This window comes from Anoplolepis gracilipes, chromosome 9 (assembly GCF_047496725.1).
Source record: "Anoplolepis gracilipes chromosome 9, ASM4749672v1, whole genome shotgun sequence".
Lineage (NCBI taxonomy): Eukaryota > Metazoa > Arthropoda > Insecta > Hymenoptera > Formicidae > Anoplolepis > Anoplolepis gracilipes.
The window spans coordinates 1,216,750-1,240,468 of NC_132978.1; the positions used below are offsets into that span (position 1 = coordinate 1,216,750).

General features: G+C 34.7%; 1 protein-coding gene across 2 annotated transcripts in view; it reads right to left on the reverse strand.

Moving 5' to 3' along the window:
• Positions 1-23,719, reverse strand: part of LOC140669361 (uncharacterized) — a 162,436-nt gene that overhangs the window by 76,058 nt on the left and 62,659 nt on the right. For both annotated transcript variants that reach the window (XM_072899148.1, XM_072899147.1), the window contains one exon: positions 8,975-9,231. In XM_072899148.1, coding sequence (XP_072755249.1) covers positions 9,112-9,231 — 120 coding nt within the window. In that variant the 3' untranslated portion in view covers positions 8,975-9,111. The remainder of the gene's footprint in view (positions 1-8,974; positions 9,232-23,719) is intronic.

The following is a 23,719-nucleotide window of genomic DNA, read 5'->3' on the forward strand; positions in this document are numbered from 1 at the left end:
TTGGAGAGCCGGCCGCCTCGTTTCCACCGCAGCTATACTCTCTACACGTTCTTCTCTCCATAGCGGAATAGATCCCGCGAATATAACAAGCGGAATTAGCGCGCTACGCTGCTCTCGCGGATTGCTGCTTTCTTGCACGAGAACGGCATAATAAATAATCACGTTTGCGTTATAATAACTTAATTTTTAGAGATAATTTTTTGCTACATTGGCTGGCATACGTGAGTGGATTTATATATTTGTCAAACGTATTGTGTACATGAAGTAAATGATAATCTCGGAATTATTACATGTAACATGTATAACTTTGAATAACCAATTATTAATATGTATATGCTATAGCAAATCGTTTTTCAAATACTAGACAAATAGGGAGCAATTGTTGCATGAGCATAAATAGATACAGAGATACACAATTAGTTATAAACAAATGATTATCCTTTATAATTATTTGTTTATATAATCACAGCTTCTAGCGATAAATAGAAATTTGCTTTAACTGTTGGTTTAATACGTTAAAGCATAAAATTAATTGATTTTCATTGTGCGTTGTATTGTGACGTTGATATAAAAAATTTAGCTTCAAAATTTGCGCAATTATGCTCGAATGTAATAATTAATTGGAAGTTTCATACATACATACACAAAATATTATATAAAATATTAAAATATAAACAGATATCAAGATATCTATTTTGCAGTTGTCATCTTGTTTTAATTAATAATGCATGTCACATAAATAAAAAAAAGACTATCTTTTTTAGCTTTGCGAGATATAAATTTTTCGTTAGTAGTCTCCAATCGATATATGTGTGCAAGGTAAGCCATCATGAATCGCGAGAAGTATTTGCTCATCAATTTAGCACAGTATCGAAGTAACGATGGACGTGCATTCTCTATCTCGTGGTTGTCCGGCGGACAAAGGAACGCGACCTCATGCATATTTTTTATTTACCACATCGAACGAGCGACTACATCCAACCACCGACGACGCCTTGCGGTTAATGGATGTAGGAACAAAGAGGAGAGACCGCTGGCTGCGTTGCGGATGCGGTCTTCGTGGATAGGAATTAGTGATAGGACGCGATAATAAGATGATCCAACCAATGGATACCGAGATAGATGAGCCGACAGAAGCGCGTATTCTATCTTTTTTTTTTTTTTTTTTTTTTTTAGAGAGATTAAAAGCCGAGTGCCGACGTTCTCACGCGGCTTTTATTTATATAATCTCGGTGCATTTTCCATCTACGAAGTAGGAAGGGCACGCATACGTGACCTTCCTCTCTCGTGCTATTAATTGTCCGTCATTAATAAAACCTCCCTAACGAATAATCATCAATTTTCTACTGTCCAAAACAGAGTTTTCCAAACTTTCTAGACGTTCATACACATATACAACACATATCCTCTTTTTCTCTCTCCATATTTAATTGTTTTATGTTCAAGTCAGATATATATTGTATTTTTTCTTGCATCTTTATTTTTCATTAATTACTTGTATTACAAGTTTCTAGATATTGTATTATCAAATTAAATAATGATATTTAATTTCTCTGTCTCTAATTACTTATTAATTAATTTTGCTGAAAGCTTTATAAAGTATAAATCTTGCTAAAGGAAGATTGAAAATATAATGATTAAATTTTTTGCAAGCATTGTAAATAAAGACCGATACATCGAGAAAATTGCGGAGTGAATTAAAATCCAAGTGGCGAGTCGCAGGAAAAGGAAAAAAAGTATACGCTTCGATCCGCGCATTTTCGCGAAAATAACGCATTGTCGTTCGTGACGGCTGTCCACCTACGCGACCGATGAGAAAGCGCTTTCTTGCACCGTGAAAGACCTATCCGGTAGAAAGCTTTTTTACCGATAAAGCTTTTCTACGCTGCGTCCTCGCTTCACTGCCTCGAAACGAGACGCGAGTGTTATCCCTTGGTGGCGACGAAGTGTTCTGTCGACAGGACAAACTGGATTCGGTCGCTCGCGTGTCGAAAGCACGTACTCCGCGTCACAAAGTAAAGTACCGTCGACGTAAATACGGCGCGATATAATACACGTGGAACACGTGTGGTGCAAAATGGCTAATCGATTTCATCTAACTATCAACGTTTAATTTTCCAATCTTATAAATTCCGTTAATAAGTAAATGTAAGTCTGTCAAGTTAACGATATATTTTTTTAATTAACAATTTGCATTCCTCTTCGAGTCACGAAAAATACATTTCAAAAGCGCCACGTGAATTGACGTGACACCAGAATGCAAAGTAATTACGTAAATTACGACGAAACTCAAAATGAATGTTCAACGACTGATGAATTACATGCTCGTAATTGCTCGATTACTAACAGCATTGGTAATGATTGTCGGCCATATGAATTAATTATAATACGGAGAACAAGAAAATATCAGTTACATTATTATAAAAATTTTTATAGGAAAAATTTATAGAGAGAGAGAGAGAGAGAGAGAGAGAGAAAAAGAGAGAACCAATTGCTTATGCAGTTCTCCATTATCTTGTTTCAAATAAATGACGGTATTAAATATTATCCTCGCCCTATCATTTTTCTAATAGTTTATTTAAAGAATAAAAGCATATAAAATCTATAAAACACGCAAGCTTTGTGTGTCTTCATTTTAAAATAGAAAAAACATAATATTGTTCAAGTTTTTCTACGTATAAAATTATAAAAGAAAAGTTTTGTTTAAAATATGTTATATTAGTTATTTATTTTATTACAAGTTTTTAAAACAGAAATTTTTGCAGACTTTCTTCTCTTTTATAATAATTTACGTCGCCGTTTCATTTAATTGCTCCTAGACAGTTACGTAATCTTTTCGAGTAAAATCGCTGAAGGGAAACCATATTGTGCTCTCTGAACAATGTATCGCATCGACGGAAACACGCGGCTTTGTGTGGTACGCCCCTTGGAGACGCGTGTCGAAGACTTAAGGTGCCCTTAATCCAACCGTGATAAGCGTGACGCGGCTATGTCTCTGTACTCTCGTTGCTTGATCCTCGGAAATTGGATCGATAAGCTCTTATTCCAAACGTTGTGCACCTCGAATCGTCCCGCCCGGAAGACCCACCCCTTTCCATGTCAACCCCGTTGCTTCTCATGTGCATCCGCGTGTGCATATTGCATAGAATATTTAGCTGCGCGTAAACTGTTTGCGGTACTCTCACAGTTATAACTTGTCGAGTTAAAAGCTAATACAATGTAATATGATTAGAGAATCAATTCTAGCTTTTGCGACGAATGTAATTTCATCTTTTACGATTTACGAACGAAAGCTGCTGCTTCATCAACTCGCAATTTAATTGTTTTAATGAAGAATGAAGACAATGCGTAATGAATTTCAGTGTAGAAAAATACGGCCGCCGATTCTTTTATTGCGATATTTGGCAGAGATGTAGAAATAAATAAATAAATATAAAAAATTATTTATGTCCTTCTTCTTTTCTTTTAAAAATTTCAACATGATTATAGACAATTTTCTCATTTTAAATATTCTTTTGTTATTAATAAGTTGAAATTATATACACGTTACTAATTATAGGCTGAAAAGTGTGTGATAAGAATAATCTTTTTATCCAGCAAATTGTCTAATAAAATATCGCTTAATTGGTCACTTGCACATTTAGACATCCAATCTCTTGCGAACTGGCCGTAAACGCGGCATAAATGCGTGTCGCGCGAGCCGGTTAACCGTATCGTAGCAATACGGAATTTCTCTTTCCACATAACGCACTCGTCTATCGAACCAGCGACCAATGTATTATTCGCGATTTTATTCCTAGCGCCGCGCGCGAGTGGGATTTAAACTTAAGCGCGGCGCGACGTTATGAAGTACTATTGCCCGCGAAGGAAATAAAAGCGATTTAGTGTGCCGGTGCATTGTTGTCGACCGGCGCGCAGGTGAGTCCCGGTATAATTCTACGCTATCGCCTGCGCTGGCTCTCCGCCTCCGCCTCCGCCTCCGTTATTTACGAAAAAGAACCCCGCGAGAGATAGAATAAGCGAAATTGATACGGATTAACTCAAGAACCCTTTCGCTCCGTCGGCGCAAAAAAAAAAAAAAAAAAAAAAAAAAAAAATAAATAAATAAATAAATATGAATGATGAGCACTTTATACCTAGACGGTAAATTATCCGCTCTGAGAAAGAGACAACGAGCTATGTTGAAATAAAATCTCTGTAGCTTTAATATAGAAATGCGCATTATCAATAAATTCACATCGCAAATGCGTTCTCTCATTACATCTCTCGCTTTCTGGCATTATGTAATTCCATTAAATTAATTCTACATTAATTGAATACGGTATATTTCCAGCACTATCTCCGATTTTGAGCGAAATACAATGAATATTTTCATGTTAACAATCTACAACACATATTGTCATATAAACAGTGAATGTGGTTTAAGTTCAATATTGTGTCACTTTGCTTGACTGAATTTATGTTAATTATTACCGGCGAAATCACAGCGAATTAAATTAATTAAACAAGTTAGTAGGTTTTTTATTTTCACGAATGTCTCTTAGACATATTGCGCGCGCAACAATGCCAAATTTTGTCGAGCAACTCGCAAAACTCGCGCGAGATATCCCACGGGATAAGCCATCGTGGTATGTTGACACGCTCGTGCGTGCACGTGTTTCGGAGTGCAGCAACGATCAGACCTCGATATCGAACACCGTATCTCTGCGAACGAGTCCTACCGTTAGTTCGAGCCTGACGAACATCCTATTTCGATTCTACCGTCAATCAACGGCGTCGCCGTTATTAGTTTGTTTCGGTGTCTAATTAATTTGTCGTAAAAGTTACTATCGATTTTTATAACCGACGATAAAAAAAAAATATGCATAAAAATCTTGATTAATTTTTCCGACCGTTAAATTCATTCCACTTTATGAGCGCGTAGCGATTATTGAAAGTGAATATTTTACTGTCATCGATTCTTCCGGTCAATTTTCCGCTATTATTGACATTGACTGATTCGAATAACGGCATTACGTGTTTACGCGATTGTAAATTTTGCCACGCTATAGTGAAGCTGGTACTTTTATCAAATTTAACGACACAATCTGACAATAATTTAGTTCACAATTTAATATTTAACGATTTTTTAATTCGTATAATCTTTATTTTATTATTTCTGTTTTTATCGAGGATTTATTACTCGTATCTTACAATGTAGATTAATGAGCGCGAAATAGCGATGCATAACACACACAGGTTAAAAATGAAGGAAATAATGGGTTTAATATTCCGCGGTTTTAAAAATTCTATGTGACTTGTGTAACGCTGCCCGTTTTAGTTCCGTGAAATTCGTCGTAAGGGAAGTACCGCCTTTGCAAATTTTCCTCAAAATGTAATCCTTCCTGTGCATGCGGATGTTATAACTCGCGGTGCTGTACGGCCGGCGTCTGAATCGCGGAGAGAAATGCCGGTGGAACAATAGCATCCTGTTTTAGTAATTCAACCTGCGCCACGCTTTTCTGTCATTCTTCCCAGTGCACGGCGCAGCATTACATTATATCAGGAATTCTCACAGATATTGTCGACGTTCTGTCAAGCTATATCAAATTTAGTGTTCGATGGTTTGTACATTTGATTTATATATGTAAAAAGAAGAAAGAGAAATGTATGAGAAAAAAAATTGTAAAATTAATTATAAGATCGTTCACAGATGATACACAATTCCGAAAATTAGAAAAAATTTGTATCTCTTTTAAGAGAATATAATATTCCTTTTTTTCATGATACTTAAAAAGGGGGTAGGGATATAACGAAAATTATGGAGATTTAGTATAAATGAAATATTTATATTATCACGATATAAAGTAATTTTTGTCGAAAAAAGTAGATACCAATCCTTGTGTCAATTAAAATCAGAACTCTTAAGGTAACACTGTAATGCTGAACTTTTTTCACATAATTCACCGATGGACTTGTTTTATTTGCAGAAGCCTTAAATCCTCTCTCTGTACATTCTATATTTTTATTTCTTTTTTTCATTCTATCTTGGCATCACCAGTGGAAGAAGTCGTTTTCGGACGAACGTTGAGTCTCGAGCAAAAATGAGAAAATAAGTACAAAGTAAATGGCAGGCAACAGTCGTGCCACGGAACGTCGCGCGGACGTTGTATGATAAAAGTAAATAAGCCGGTGGGTATCTCCGAGACGTGACGACGACGGTAAGGCCCTTCCGTTATTAGAAGCCGACGTTCCGCTATACCGAGGAAAAGCCACCCTCTCTCCTTCGGTCCTGGCTTTTTCCTGTCGTCGCTCTCGCTGAGAGAGAGCTTTACTTTCACTTATCTTATGGGCTAGCTATCGCCTACGTGACACGGAACCTCCCTCCCTCTCTGTTCGTAATCCTGTTTCTGTTAGCTTCTTCTCTCACCAACGAGATACTCGCGCTCGTCACAAGTAACTTTAAGGGACCGGGTATCGCGGTAACTTGCATCCCTTAAACCCTGCTTCTTAAAATTGGGATGTTCGAGCGGATTCATAGGATGACAATGTAAATGACAAATGGAATTGTATGAAGTATGCTACGCCATGATCACGACAAAAAAATTAATTCCGCGAATAATAAGGTAATAAATTATCTGATTGCTCCCATAAAGTCCGATGTCATCGCAGACTGCTCATTTTCTCCTAATCCTTCGTTGATGCATCTTTAAAAGTACTCACTAAACACTCCCGATTTTGATACATATTACGTTTATTATACGAAATCTATATTAGACCGATATTTTGCCGCTTACGAATGATAATAAAATCATCGTGTATGTACGCGTTATATACATACAAAAAAATTCGATGTACTTTTTCACGGATTAATGACGCCTTCTCTACACATGCATAATTAATTTATTATTAGACGAGCGGAGATACAACGTCTCACATCGATACTTATATGGCCAACATCTCGAACAATTTAATTTGATTAATTAATATTCTAATAAATTTTTACGCATAAAACTTTACTTTTTACAGATATATTATAGAATTTTCAAGCGCTTAAAAATCGGTAAAAACTAATTGGACAATATGTCGCGATGTCGTTCAGTTAATCAAGAATAATTACATTTTAATGAGAAAAATGTTATATCTCTTTGATACTCAAGATATATTCTGCTTGACAAATTGACGCAAAGCGCAATTAAGTACATACTATAATATTAATAACGACAAATTTAAGAACAATACAAGTGACAGAAATGAAAAGCACCCTAAATGTAAACGCGTTTATTCCCAGCCAAAAACAACGAAGGTAGATATTTATCAGCATCCTGTCGCAAACTGTCGCAACATATCGGGGTAGGTCGCCATCATCGGGAACGCACGCATATTTGTCGCGAATAGATTGGCTCTTTTTCAGGGCGACAGGCACGAAATAACTTCTGAACGAATAAACCGTAACGGATGGCCATAACGATCCGTGTACGCGCGATCGGCTGTCATGCCAGATTTTCGCGGCGTACGTTTGTACGCGGTACCCGCGTGTCACGAAACAAAACGAGAGAGAAAAAGAAAAAAACAACAACAAAACAAATCAAACGAGCAAAAATGTGAAGAATGCTCGCCAATTTTCAGCCTGTATAGTCGTCGTGCTCAACGATTAGCGATCTGACATTTTTCACCCGAAGAAAAAGAAACCCGACTGCCTCGACGAGAACCGCATCGCGTTTTCGGAGTCGTTCGTGTCTGGGCTCCACGCGCTCGAAAGTTAATTTATTCATGATAGCGTTAAAATATTCATTGGATACGAGACACAACGCGCGCGCGCAACTCGCCGTAATTTCTTTCTCGACGACTTTTTCGCGTTTATATGCGCGTGCTCGTGCGACTTACGGCGCGCGCGAGCCCCTCATCTTTTATGGATAGCGCGCACTTTCGTGAATTATGAACGACGGGTCGTCTGTATTTTATAATAAATAAAGTCTGATTCTTTTCCTTCGTTCACAAGATACGCCGCGTTGCAAGAGTCTGTCATCATTGTAAATCAAGATGAGAGACATAGTCTTGTAAAAAAATTTGTTTCGCTATTGAATTGATATTTGATTAAAACCAAAGGAATTAAGAGAAATAATATGCTAATTAGTACATTTAATTTAACATTTTATTTTTTTAACAGTTTTATAAATAAAGTACAAAGTTCACGGATTAAATTTCGGAAATTCCACAGATATCGCTACGTTGTATAGAATGCACAGAAATTATATCTTCAGATGAAATCGTCGAATTGGTTAGGTTTGAATCGCTCGAATAGGAGAAACGACAACGAAAGGAAGAGTGTATCGGTTTTACAAAGCAAACTATTGCGATTCGAAATTAATCCATTATAAACTCCTGCATTTCACTGGCGATTCGATTTAAAAATATATCAGAGTGACCGACAGGGAGTGCAAAACACAAAATCTATTACTATCTAACCCCGTTTCTGTTAACTCGTTTCGAACGAACCATTCGTACTCCGTTACGCCAAACACGTTGCCGTAAAACACTCGACACCGCAAATGTTGACATGTTATTCCACGATTCTGACCCGCGATTTCATCGACGACGACCAAGCGGTTCACCGAAGGTTCCACCTTTGTAAATTAATTAGCAGTTGTAATTCAAACGCGCCACGCAATAACGCGAACGCATGGCCGTTCGAGCGTTGCGGACGCTAAAGGACAATTTACCCAAAAGCACATTGCTTGTTATTGTGGAAAATGAGAAAATTTTTGCTCAAAGCTTGAAAGCTCATTCCCTCTTTCTCTTTCTTTCTCTCTCTCTCTCTCTCTCTCTTTCTCTCTATTAAAATAATATTTATTTTTAATTAGCTATACTTATTATTTTTTATTACACTTTCACTATATTACAATTCACGTTCTCTCAAAAATTCTTGGACAAATATTAAACAAACCGTCGTCGTCACAAATCAAGAGATTTATTTATTTAGTTATCCACCTACCTTGAATTTCTGTCTACACCCCCGCAATATGTCCTCGTTGGCTCGAAAAACGAGTGCGTCATCATGCTTTGTGAACTTTGCTCGATCTACCGGCTTGTTTTTCACTCCTAGCTTATTCTTCATCATCAGAGTCTTCTTCAGCGACATGGAAAACCTCTTTTCTTCGATGAGGTGACGAGACAAAAAAATGCTACTGCGAGATTGATTTCCGAAATTGTTCTTTGACAGGATCTCGATGTAGTAATAGCGGAAAGGTTCTGAAATCAACATGAGATATAGTTGCTTTATACATGTTCAACAATTTCCAAAAATTAATTTACTCGAGATGTTAACTATATTTACTATTATTTAAAATCTTTATTATATTTTTTAGACTTGTTGAGTTTTTAGGCCTATTGATTAAAATGTTTCATACTGATATTAATTATTATAAGAAAAATGTAATGTATTAAAACACATTTCGGCGTTATTATGTGCTCTGTCTGAAAAGCACGAGGAAGCGGAGCAAAAAAATTTCGAAGCAATGCGGAAAAGCGCAACGGTGCTATCACGCCGATAATCGACTCGATTAGTTTTTCGATTTCGCGCGATTTCCGCTGTCATTATCGACGAGATGATCGCTAAGGACTCTCGACTCCTCCCTGGCCTTTTTTTCCATTCATTTTCCGTATAATCCATTCACCATGTCGATCGAGGCAGCACGACCAGTATGCAAGGCAGGAACACATGCGACGGGATTTTCTCGAGGAAGATGGAGAAATATAATTATAATGGCAAAAAGCCAGACAAAAGGGGAAAATAAAGCGAGAGAAAATATGGAAGTGGCGCAGTAGGAGTTATCCTCTATTGCGGAACAATCTATTATGGCGAACAAACAATATTGATTTTTACCAGCAGATCGCTTTTTTCTTTATATGTATATAGCTGAGGGTAAAAAAAATAATTTATCAATAAGCAAGAAGAATGGCTATATACTAAAAGTTGAGCACTGTTAAAGGAGCGCAGAAACATTTGTTTAATAATTGCACAGAGTAAATTTTGAATGTACTTTTTGACCGTATATTCAGACCATTTTCAGTACTTATATACATGAAAACTAATTTACAACGTTTTGAGAATGTTATACAATATAATACGTTGTTAAAAAGTTAAATTATATAAAATTAAATAAAACACTATAAAAAAGATTGTATTTTATTATATATGTATGTGCGTATGTATGAAGTATATTTAGATAAAAATGGCAATCAAAAAATTTGCAACTATATAATGAAAATTGTTCAGAAACTCTGTATAATTACGCAGTCATTAAATGTCGAATATAAATTCAACATGTAAATGATTTAATTAGCATATTCTTGTCGCTTTTGGTATTTCGCTGATAAAATCCCCAAACGCGTCAACGTTGTACGCAGAGAGATAAAGTTGGAAGGACAGCACGATAAAATCGGGGGAAACGTAATTAGAAATTAACTGTTAATAATTGCGGCGAAAATGGATTATCGCTGTGAACATCGTAATTACGCTCTCGGAGTCTGCGAATCTCTCCATTTGCTGTTCGTAATTTGCGCTGTCGATCGATAACGCGCGACAATGAGCTCGAAAATGTAGTAACATGCGCTTCGGGAAAAAAGAAACTGTAACACTCGGAAACGTGACGGAATCGAACCCGTAAGGGAAGTTGATAATCGCGAAAGAGAGCGATAAGAAATAAATACAATACGTCCAATGGAACAAAAGAAAGATTATTGCAGCAAAAGGACAGTTAGATAATGAACAAAAGATGATCAAAAAGAAAAAGAGAGAAGAGATAGGAACGTAGAGATGGGAATATAATAATAATAATAATAAAAAAAAGAAATAGGCAGTGAGGAAAACTGAGTCGTATGTGCTATGACAAATAAAAGCTGAACAGACAGATAGATGGTCGGGCAAAAAGCAAGCTGACACGAAATAAACGAGAGATAAAGAGGCGCCATCCATCAGCTTTCTGTTGCGAAATCCCGTAAGAACAATGAATGCAATTAGCTGGGAACGGTTACAATGGGGAACCCGGCTTGCTCTCGCCGGGAAGCGTGGAATAAAGACGGAAAACATTTAGAGGCATTTATTTTACCAGCCCGACCAAGTGTGCTGATGACAGCTAATGAAAATCGCCAGATTCATTAACTATTACTATCGACGAAAGTCAAAGGCGCCCGAGCGAAGGAAAAGTAAAAATACAGATAAAGACAAATAAAGACAAAAGAAAATACGAAGAAAGAAACTTTAATGTCTTTGCCACATGCAATTAAAATGAAAAACAATGGTCGAGATTTGATGTAGTTTTCACGTGGCAGGAAACACAATTAAGATACTTTCAAAATATATTGTTTTTAATCCATTTCCGTACACAAAAGCTCACTTAATATAGAATATAAAAATATAATAGAAATATAAACATAGAAAATATGTCGCGTAATTTTCACTTTTCCATCCACGTGAACAAAAATTACATGAATATTTTAATTAATAAAAATTTCTGGTTTTATAAACTGTCATTAAAATGAGATTAAAAGATGTTTGAGTAAAAATGAGAGATAAAGAATGTAAAGTAAGAAAAACGAAAAGAAAAAGAGAGCTTTAATACCCGAGCGGTACGCGCTCGTAATCAAAGTGGATGGTCCGGGGTTTCATCGCGTGGAATTTTAAAATCTTTCGTATAAAATCATGACGCGATTTTCGTGCTGCATGATGCAGTGTCATATAACATTTCCATCCATGTAAGAATTAAGCTCTGTCTCTTTTACTTTAAAATTTCGCTTTAAATATTTTGTTTTCAAACGTTTTTTTATGTATGATCTGTTTATTAATTTTGAAAACGGTATTAATCTAGTTTTAAAATATTATAAATGTCGTATTTACTATATCTATAAATGTAAGATTTCCAAAATTGCACTTAGACGATTTGATGCTCTGGTAATCTCGTTCAAGCCAATATTATCTAATTTATTTTTATCCCAGATATCCTGCAATTTTCAATTCTCGTTGATGGTCGAAAAATGTTATTGTCGCGTAGCAGAAGCAAATGTTAATATTATATTTGTCACTAATTTTACGTTTCGACAAATTGAAGTAATGAAACACTCGCAACGTTAGCCGAGTCTAGAGAAACTTTGTCCCACAAATACGCTTTTAACTTATTCAACAACTCCAATAATAAAAATGTAATATCTCGTTACGGCTCTTGCGTGACGTAAAATTTTTTATGGTCAAAGGAAATATTTGAGAAGACATGGTTAGCTGAAACTCACTTTTTACATTTGACCAAAATGTAAAAAAAAAAAATTGTAAAGAAGAAAATTATAATGAATCAGCTGAATAAAAAGAGCTTGTTTAAAATTTTAGTATACATTCTCGTTTTTGTTGAAGAGAATCTATAAAGAAACTATAGTCAACGTAAAAATTTAAAGTCAAATTGAAAAAAAAAGGAGCCAATTTTATGAATATTCAAGGTAAAAGAAAATTTCCTTTATATTTCTTCTCTTCTCGACATTTTTCTAGCAAATTTTACCTCAGAATTAATTACATAGCTGAATTGACTGAATGATACAATTTTCACTGTTGCTGATGCAAAATTATAGGAATGATGTCACATGTGTCGTGTGGGATGCGCGATGGAGATTCAGCTGGGACAGAACGAGGGTGAGTTCCATTCGCCATGACTAAGTGATCGCGTCAAAACTGCCGCGTGCAACCCGGCGGCGACAATGGCACGAGTAATGAACGTAACCACAGAATTACACCCCGGACGATAATCGAGTTTCGTCGAGCTGTTGTTAAGCGTCGCGTGTTCGTATCGCTTCTCTCGTTGTCCGCGCACCGAATTACGCTCGAAACTCGTGGAAACTGTTTCTTAAACGCTTACGTAAACGAGATATCACTTGGTCGTCTTGGTAGTGGTTTCTTATTCAGATAGGATTTAATTACTTTCAGGGGTTTTATTAGGAAATTCGTGAAAATAAAGACTATATATATGCGTGTGCATGTATGCAATTTCTTTAAAAAAATTACTTTTTTAAATTTTATATATTGCATATAATTTTTAAGAAATTAACATTATAATAAATTTCCTACGTTCATATTATTTTCTATTATATTCTATTTTGTAGGAATACATTTGTTGATTTTTTACTATCTCATATTAATTAAAATAATAGCTGACGTAAAAAAAAAAAAAAAAAAAGATGAAAGCGACAAGAGCAGATATCTACTACTCACAACGGTCTTCCTACTTTTCTCGTGGTTACCTCCGCATCCAAGTCACTAGAGATTGACCAAGAAGAAAACTTCCGCGGGGGGCCATTCGGACATATTTTTTCCGCCTACGCGAGACTCCAGCATCTTAAATCATCCAGAGTTTTCCTCGACAGGATATTCTCCTGTCCCTAGGAAAGGGCGAGGTAGAAAAGGAAAAACGCACTTGTGGAGAAAAAGAAGACGAGGTAAACGAAAACGGCCAGGTTCATCTGACGCGGCGAGGGATGCTGCTCTAAGAGATTGTAGATCGACGAGGGAGCGCGCGCGCATCGAAAGGGGTGGGTGAGGAAAGGGGAGATACCTGCCAGTTACGTCCGCCGGACACGCAACGCTTTTTGAATTATGATCGTGCAAAGTTAGTCTCTATTAAAGTCATAAATTTCGAATTCAATAACAGCCTGCGGAGAAGCGAGGATACACTCAAGCAGTTCTCTGCCAGTTTTCCGACAAAAGAGAGCCACTCTCTATCTTTCTCCTTCTCTCTCACCGGAAGCAAACCGACGCACTTCCGCGCACGTGCGCGCGATACAATGTGTGTAATATGTATATACATGTGATAAAACTTCCCTCGGCTTGACAAATTGCAGCGACCCGGAATTCAGCATTAATCTATTCGTCTCGTCGCTGTTTGCTTCTCTCTCTCTCTCTCTCTCTCTCTCTCTCTCTCTCTCTCTCTCTCTCTCTCTCTCTCTCTCTCTCTCTCTCTCTCTCTCAATCACTCTTCGAAGATCGATATCGGTCCTGACAGTTTGTCTTTTTACATGAAATCGAGACAAATACTAACATGCTGGCGCACAAACAATCCTTTTATTGAAAAAAACTGACCTCTTTTTTGAAAATAAATTTCAATTATTGAATATAATCATCTTCAATTTAAGTTTTATCTTGATAGGAGCGAGAATTTACAAATGTAAAAAATACAAGTATAATGAAATAAAATTGGAAAAATCCAAAGTAATATAAAAGATTATTAAAAAAAAAAATACTATTTTATATTATTTATAAAATACAATCATTTATATATATTTTACTATTATATTATATTATTAAAATTTATAACATCTTTCTTTTATAAATTATGACAGACGAGATGTAAGAATCAAAGACGGAAAAGCTTGCGTGCGCTCTCGAAGCTGTTTCGCTTGTAAGAACTAACATGACGTAAATAAAACAACCAAAGAACAGGGGAACAAAAACTGTAAACAAAAGTTACACAAATAGTTCCGAAAAATATATTTACAAAATCAAAGAGACTAGAAATCTTTCAAAACAAGAAAAGCTAATTTTTTCATTATTTATATCCATTTAATTTTTATTCACATATTAATTTTAAATTATCAATTTTGTCTTTGTCGCATAAATTTCCAATTTTATGTATATTTTATGTATCCTGCATAAACAATATTTTAATTATTGCTATAATCAAGAAAGTCAAATATAATTGATAAATTATTATTTTGGTCGTTAAAATCCAAAATATTGTTTATCAAAAAAAACTTAAAAAATTAATATATCAAATATAATTAATATTTCACAAAAAATAATATTACTAAATATTATTTATTATACATTGTGCGTTTTAATCTTGTGGTTTAACATAATTAGTTTTAATTGAAATACTTTATGCTTAGTCAAGTAAATGTCAAGTAAATATTTAGAGCGAATAAAGAGTAGTGACCTAAATTTTCGACAAATTTCCGATAATTAATTAATAATTTTATAAATTACACATTGTATAAATTATAAATTCTGACGAGTTTAATCAGAGTTATGTCATACTCGTGTTAACGTCGACAATCTGACGCAAGAGCGTTAATCTATTGCAATAAAACATTCAGCCAGTATTAGAAAAATTTATCAGTTTATCAAGATGTGAGTTTTCCCAAGGGTGAAAAATGCTTTAACACGTAACATGATCACAATGACCTCGTAATTTGAACGATTTTAACGATATATTTGCGTTTCACAATCATCGAGACGTTAATATACGTATAAACAACAATTTTAACGATTTCATGTATGTTTATCGAAGAATTATTGTACATACAATGTGTTTTTATTGTCGCAATGTTAAATTTTCCAAAAACTGTTGAATGCGTTTTTTATAGATAAAACCATGTAACATGCATACTATATGATTGAAAAGCTTTTACTTCGTTCGAATATTGTCACCGTAATTGCCAGATTGTTAGTTAATGCTATTCATCGCGTAACTATTCAAAGTATACCTACAACATTTGTTCAATTTCACAATTTAAAATCGACAGTTTTACATAAAAGTTTTTGACAATGAAAATATAAATACATGCTTCCCTTCCCCTCTGAAAAATGATTTCTTCTTTAAATGTCAAGTAAATATTTATAATAAAAAAAAATTTCTGATTTGCACATTTAAAACAGATTGCGTACACAATAATATCGCAGTTCTTGCGCTTATCTTTGCAATAAATTTCGGACTACATCGAAATGCATACACGCAAACCCGTCGGGCTCTCTTCCGTGTACCGCAACGAGCTCTCAAGTTTTGACGAATGAAGCCCTTTAATCCGCGCAATAAATTATATTCGCGCATCCTGTAGCCTCAGTTAATGACTCCTGACCTCGTTAACTAGACTGTGTATAACGGCCGAAACAATGCAATACAAGTTTGAACCGCGTCAATATACAAATTTTCGCCAAGTAATTTCGATTCCATCAATGTATTGCATTTGTAGATTGCTGTCTCCAATCTACATGCTAAACATAAAAAAACGTGTAATTTCATTGGTACATAATATTATTATTCTTTTTTTATTCTTATTTATAGAATTACGTAAATTGACTTTTAGTCGCGAGCTCATCAAATGTACATTCAAGTGTGTTATGAAATATCTATTGAAAGTATTATATATTTTGATACATTAGACAATTATTAAACTTCTCGAGATAATATCCAAAAATACATTTCTAAGATGAATTAACGTATAAAATAATGCAAAAGAAAAACTTAACATGATAGGTAAATTTTAAATATTTGTAAATAATATTCAGACATATATTATTGATAAAATAATATAAAGCCTTCTTTTAAATTTTATGATTATTTATAAAATTATACGTATATTATTTCTTTAAATTTATAGATATAAATATAGTTTAGAAAATAAAACATATATCACATAAGATTATCTCTGATTAAATAATATGTTTGCGAATAATATCATAATTTATCGGATTTATGATGTCGCAAGAAAAAGCTCAAAGCTTTCCATTTCGACATAATGAATCGAACTAACAATTAATGCATATACTTAATTACGGTTGGTTTGATATTCGCAGTGTGAACAAGAGGTTATATTTACTCGCCGCGCGTACAAACGCAAGATATAGATAGGAGTCTGCTGTAATTAATCGTGCGATAACCGCACGGACCCCGGTCATCAGACAGCCGATCAATTGGTCGCGCGTTGTATGTTTAATAATTTCTAATAGCAATCATGCGCGCGCAGGCTAGTGTGCATCGATAATTCGCTACCTGGATTACCCAGCAATATTATCCGGGATTATTAAGGTTTTCTCGCGCACCACACGCCGTGAAAGCGTTCATTATCGTTTCCGCGACCCTTCCGCTTTTCCCCCCTTTCCCTCTTCACGACCGACCGCTAACCGGTGGAATTATAATCGTACACCCTATAACTTCGATGGTTAACAACGTCATCGATAAATTGCACCGTGCGCCGCTGAGCTGTAATTTCGCAGGCGCACAAGTACGGGATCCACGCGACTTATACGAGCTGTCGTTACAGAAATTACAACGTCCACGGCGGCATCCCGTAACTCGGCCTGTTGTAACGCCACAATACGCTCGAACACGCTCGCAAACGAATCTCATTCTCGTCGCAGTTATTACGACACCGATAACCGACGAATCCCGTAGGAATACGATCATCAGTGTAATAGCAATTGGATTCAGATATATACGTCCGGTATATATCTTTGAAATCACGAAAATAATCCTGCTTCTTGCCAGGCGATTAAAAGTAGAAAAGCACAAATGAAACAATAATACTTACTTTAAAAAAAGAAAATTAAAAATAGACTAAAAATGTAATGGTTAGCTAAAATAGAATTTTGTTCCTTTTTTTTTGTAGATAGATTGCGGCCCTCATAAAAAATCTTTATTTTATGAATTGTCGAACAGAAAATTGAAAAATAAAATAATATATTAAGGACTATAAAAAAGAATTCTATCTTTCTTTATCGAGATGTGAAACACTACAATTTGTTTTATAATTTTTACAAGATTATTAAAGTTATATATATATATATATATATATATATACATTATACATGTACGATAAAATACGTGATAAAGCCCGACAAACGATAACATCTCTCTCGAAACTATGAAAATGCGTTTAAGTTAGCGAGTAAAAGTTTTACATCTCTGTGACAAAGTTTCCATAATGTTTCAGCCCAAGTACTAGCAAATTAATAAACGCGAAGTAAAAGCGTCGGTAGCCTTTATAAAAGCATGTTTTTTAATGTAACGAAACAGTCATTCGAACAAGCTTTATTGAGATACGGGACATGGTTAACGAGCGATTTTATAGCGTGTCTTAGAGAGCGGACGTCATTTCAAGCGCGTTCATCTTCTTTCTTCCACAAGATCTTTGTAATTCTTGCATCGTGAAATATTAACGACGTCGTTACGTAACATTTGGTTAACTTTTTTATAAACAAAAATAATAAAAAAATTATCAAGTTTGTATCTAAGATAAAAATTTGTAAAGAATAAAAAATCCCTTATTAATAATTGTTTTATAATTTTTAATTTTCTTTCTTATAAAATTGACATTATGTCACTTGTGTATATTGGAATTTAATTTAGAAAGAAATATCTATTTCAAATCTCTGAAATTAACATCGAAGATAGTGGGAAACACGATTACAACAAGTTATGAAACGGACTATTCTAGAATTTATGCATAACAGATGTCGCGGAATACAATGTCGATTGTTATCAGTCGCATTTAAGCGGTATGTCAGGCGAAACGCGACACCCTGAGGGTTAATCACGAGCATCTGTCGTGATATTACAAGTTTCCAATTACAAGCCGCATGACGAGCCAAACGACCATCTTCCATCCATGTCCTTCGGAGAGGACGGAAATGCGAGATGTGCAAGACACTATGCAAGAAGCGGAATTACAAGCTCGACACGCATTTTGACGACAGTGCACTCATTTCATTTTCGCCTTGCCACTCGCTATCCGTTGAATGCCGATGCAAGAGCCATCATTACATAAGCCCTTGTTGAAAACGTACTTTTGTAACACGGGAAGAGTATAAGACTGACTCTTTCAAACGCTGGGAAATAAAGAGAGTAAAGGAGTGAAATAGCGCTTTGCCTTGTCCACAAAATGGTCGCGTTTCCGTCACGTTCACAGACCCTTGATAGACTACGACACTCTTATATAATTCGTCAAGGGCTTTGTGTACTCGTAGAGTTCGCGCACCGACAATGGGTGCGAACAACTGCAACAGCGTGAATGACGATATTTTGAGATTGAAATCTGAAACTTTCATTCTTAGCTTTAAAACTATTCTTCAGCTTTATTTCGTATTTTAACATCTAGTCCTCTTACGATTTCTGCAATCTATTCTGCCGAATACGTGACTTTAAATCATAAAGACGATTGTGTATATATTATATACTATCATTAGGGTAAACTCGGGTAAGATGGCCATAGTTTTTTAAAATGCAAAAAACATACTTTTATTTTTGTTATTTTTCAATAGCGTTTGACATATTATCTTCACTGAAGCTTGAATTACGTAATATTATCGAAATTAAAAGGAAAATATTTAATAGACATTTTATATTATCAAAATAGTACAACATAAGCATTGGTCATCTTATCCAACTTTTAAGGAAAAGATGACCATAGTGACGGAAAGATGGCCATAATATTTATAAAAAAAAATAGTAAAAACAAAAATAAAAATTATAGGTCGTATAACAATTTATATATCTTTATAATATTTCTAACGTCGATTACGATAGCTTAACTGTAATTTATTCGACGTTATAACAGTTTTTAGTGGATAAATGAAAAACTTTGCAGGTAGTCAATAGTAAAAATGTGATATAAGATTCACAATATCGTTATTTCGAACAAAAATCTTGTATGCACATAAACTATCGTAAATGTCGATTATCTTTGATAATGACTAAAAAAGCGCACTATGTAGCGATTATTGAAAAAATTACAGCCTATGGCCATCATACCCTAGTTTACCTTATACTCAGCTTTTTAAGTGCAATGTTTTTAATTTTTTTTAATCAAACAATAAGCTTAATCTTTCCTTTCCTTCTCAAAATACTGTTTCATCCTCTTTCGAGTGTGTATGTGTATGTATGTGTTATTATTCTTTCAAAAAAGATTATTCACCAAAATTAAAATTAAAATTGAAAGCTTCATGTAGGAAAGACTGCGAGCATACTTATATCCTGAAAGTTATATCTTTACTGAAAAAGTTTAAAAGAATAAACTGTCGCGAGTTAGATACCTTGTACTTCTTTTAACTTTTCTTCTTAAGGTAAGTATATAAAGGTTCGAACAAAAATCTTAACTTTAGGATAATTTTTAACTTCAGCCTTTTCTTAAACTTCACCCTTCGAGTTGAAAAATAAGCGCAGAAAATGTTTTGGATTCGACCGTTAGTACATTTATCGTTGAGTGGATGAAAATGTCGACGTACCGTGGCTAGATTGTCGACTAACCTCGATACATAAAAATATTACATTCGTAAGAGAGAGAGAGAGAGAGAGAGAGAGAGAGAGAGAGAGAGAGAGAGAGAGAGAGAGAGAGAGAAAGAATGAAATCTCGCGGGAACTGTCACGAATGTGCGAGTGAATCGGGTGAGAGAATTTTCACAAGAAGAAAGGACTAAACAGATAACTTGTTTTCTTCGAGGTATGAAACTGTCTATTTAAAAGAGGTGATGCCTGGCTGGTTGTATAAACACGAAACAACAAAGCTGGGAAAAGAACAGCAGAATTTATCAGCTAAATCCGTAAACAATAAAGTTTTTTTTATTTCTTCGAAACAAAGAACAATGAAACACTGCAACTCTTATCTGACAATCAGTTGATTATCCATCTGCCATTACTATATATGATAAATTGGCAATTTATTAACAATAAGCAAAACGACCGGTCAAGTAGCTTCAAATTTTAAAATTGATAGCTTTGAAATTATTACTAGCTATATTTTTTGCTGATATAATATCATCATAATTATCTCTCTTTAAACAAAAATCACGCGAAATGTTTAATGGAATTGAGCAAACAAAATGTGTGCTGTGCACTTCATTTTCTTCTTTGCTCGGTGTACCTTTCATCGACCGTTCTTCAAGTTCGTCTTTTTTATCCCAGCTACAGCCAACATTTACCGACTCGTAGGGGGACTTCTTTTCGCATGCAGCATTTGCGGTGATCTTTGAATACTCTCCTCGATGTCGGCCTCGTATTTGCTTTAAACAGTATCATGTATTGGTCGAGGACCAAGAGAATTTCCATTTATTAATTATACCAACGGCAAGTACAGACCGATTTCTCTCTCTATCTCTCTTTCTCTTTCTCTTTCTCTCTAGGAATATAGCGTACGTTATCGTAGTGCAGGTTACTGTGAAGTTTGTATAAACAAACTTCTCTCGCCAACTCGCCAAAGTCAACGATAAATTTGCGGTGCAATGTACTCAATCATTTTGTATCATTAAATAGCTTGAATGGCACCATTTACAAAATAGTTGGTGACAGATGATAATTAAATAATGTTTACTTTATTTCGATAAATACACGAGAAATTTATACTTTACATCAGTTAAAGTTTAAAATAAACGAAAAATAAAAATGTTTATTAATCAGCTACTTATTTAAAAATTAAAAAAACTTCTTTCAAATTAATTTATTTGGCCAATATTATTGTAATAATTATTAAAAAAAGAGTGCATGTGTGTGATTACAATAAATCTTAAACATATGTTTAAAATTCGCACAACATCAATTTAATATTTATTGTTAGTAAAGTTTCATAATTAAATATTGTCCAAAATAATAACGAACACAATATCCAATTTAATTAATTTGATAGTGTAATTTGTTTATTTAATAATGCCGTACCGGAAACCTATACTGTTGAATTGACTCGGCTTTAATTGTTAACGCGAGTACATTATCGGGGACTATGCAATATGGCATATCGATTAATGCAACCAATTACAAAATCATTGGCGATTAGATAATAAATTTTTAGATCGTAAATTTGTCAGAGATGTATAAGATTTCGTAGATTGCTTCCACGTCTACGTTTAACAACTGAGCTTTGAATTTTTTGTAAAAACGCTTTCATTATTTTAATTAACTCGCGATTACGTAGGATGTTTCAAACGCTCGTAAAATCATGGAAGCATGTACTCGTACATGCTCATATTATTTTGCCTAGCAAACCTGTCATAAAAATAACAAATTTCATTTGAATATACAGCAGGCACTTTAATGTTAGTACCGAAAAGCCGAAATACATCTCTAAAATTAATCTGACATTATACAAGTTTGTAGAACCTGTTTTCTCGACTGTAAAGAATATAAGTAACCATCATGACGACAGGAAAGATAAGTAAAAGAATTTAATCTGCGCCATTAATGGTGAGTTCCCTCGACTGCAGATTTTTCTCTCACGAAGTAAATTACTCATCAGAAACATGATTTGTCTAATTGGTATAATTAATTAACCTAAAATTGTAGCGCCTTCCCAAAAGTAAAAATATAATATTTAATAAATAATTTTATTACTTGAAACTTTACTGAATAATCTTTGAAATATACATATTTTTAAAAAATTATATCCAGCTTAAAATTTAAAAAATAATGCTATAAAATAAAATTATATGTACACACATACAATCACGCGTCATAACTACATTTAATTTGTCAGCATAATTAATTAATCTAAAATTGTTCTTCTGTATACCTACTTCAATTTTATACGATATGATTTGCCAGCATAATTAATTAACTTAAAACAGTATTCTTGTGCACATCTACTTTAATTTTATATGACATGACACTTTTTTTTTTTAATGTTATAACTCGTAAAATCATAAGGAAGTATACATATGACGAAGAAGTGAGATTTTTCGTACATACATGTATACTCGTACATATTTGCGCTAAATTCGATATATACATACGAGCAACAATTTTTTTCCTTTCTCTCATCGTATACTTACATCGTATCCTTATCGCTCACGTTCATCTTACTACTCTTGTTGCTCGTTTCAAACCTACTTTGTCCCGGTTGCGTAATTCAGCTCCAACAAAACAACTGGACAAACGTAGTCGGAAAAATCGTGTCCGCAGCCGGAAAACTTATTCTCCGCGTTCTCATATGTGGAAATTGCTCGCGGATACGGCAGCGGTAAATAAGAAAAGAAAAAAAGAAATGCTAAGCATACGAATAGTGCGCTTGCGATCGCATTCGTGCTCGTACTATGCAAATGTGTCTCTGGCACGAGTTTGCTCTCGAATTAATAATGCTCGGTCCATACCAATGTCCGCTCTATTTTACGCAGAGACTGCTTGCACAGCAGTTCTAGTATCAGCCATTACGATTTAACCCTATAATGTATGACTTTTCTAAATCATTGGAAAGAAAAACTCACAAGTCTTTCGCACGCGAAACGTGCATGTTCTTAAAAAGAAGAAGAAAAAAAAAAATTATTACCAACAAGAATAAACTATATCTATTACTTTTTCTAAGGACATATAAACAATAATCTTTTCGTATATTTTTTTCTCTATGATGTCGACAACTTACAATTAATTATTAATCATAATAAGTAGAAAATAATAAATTAACACATCATAATTAGAAATAAACGATATGCCTTTTGTGCGCATACAAGATTCTACATGATTTTGAATCCTTTATCCTTCCGTATTTCCTCATTCGTGTTTCTTTTGACAAGCTGCAGGATTACCATAATTCCAAAGCTTTCCTTCTTATCCGACGCTTTAAAGCGACAGGCACAGAAACTTTGAGACAACGGACGAACAATCGTTGAGGAGGACATTGGGAGGGAGAAGGATACGCAAGAAAAAAAGAGAAAAGTTTTAAGGCTCCGCCTCGGACTCGTAATTCATTTTTACGTCCGTATTCGAGCCATAGGAAAACGAAGAGAAGGCCGCGACGCAAGCCGCGACAAAACTTTTCCATGCCATTCGCTAGAGCGTCTTTTGATAAATGACGAAAACGTCCCCTAACCCCAATGCCGCGAAAATTCAACCCTTAATCCAACGACGATCGTTCATACCGGCGATATACTTTGAAAAATTCATCGGTCGCTCGACTATCGTGATATGGCGTGGAAATGTATTTTATAGCTTGCATATATATATCA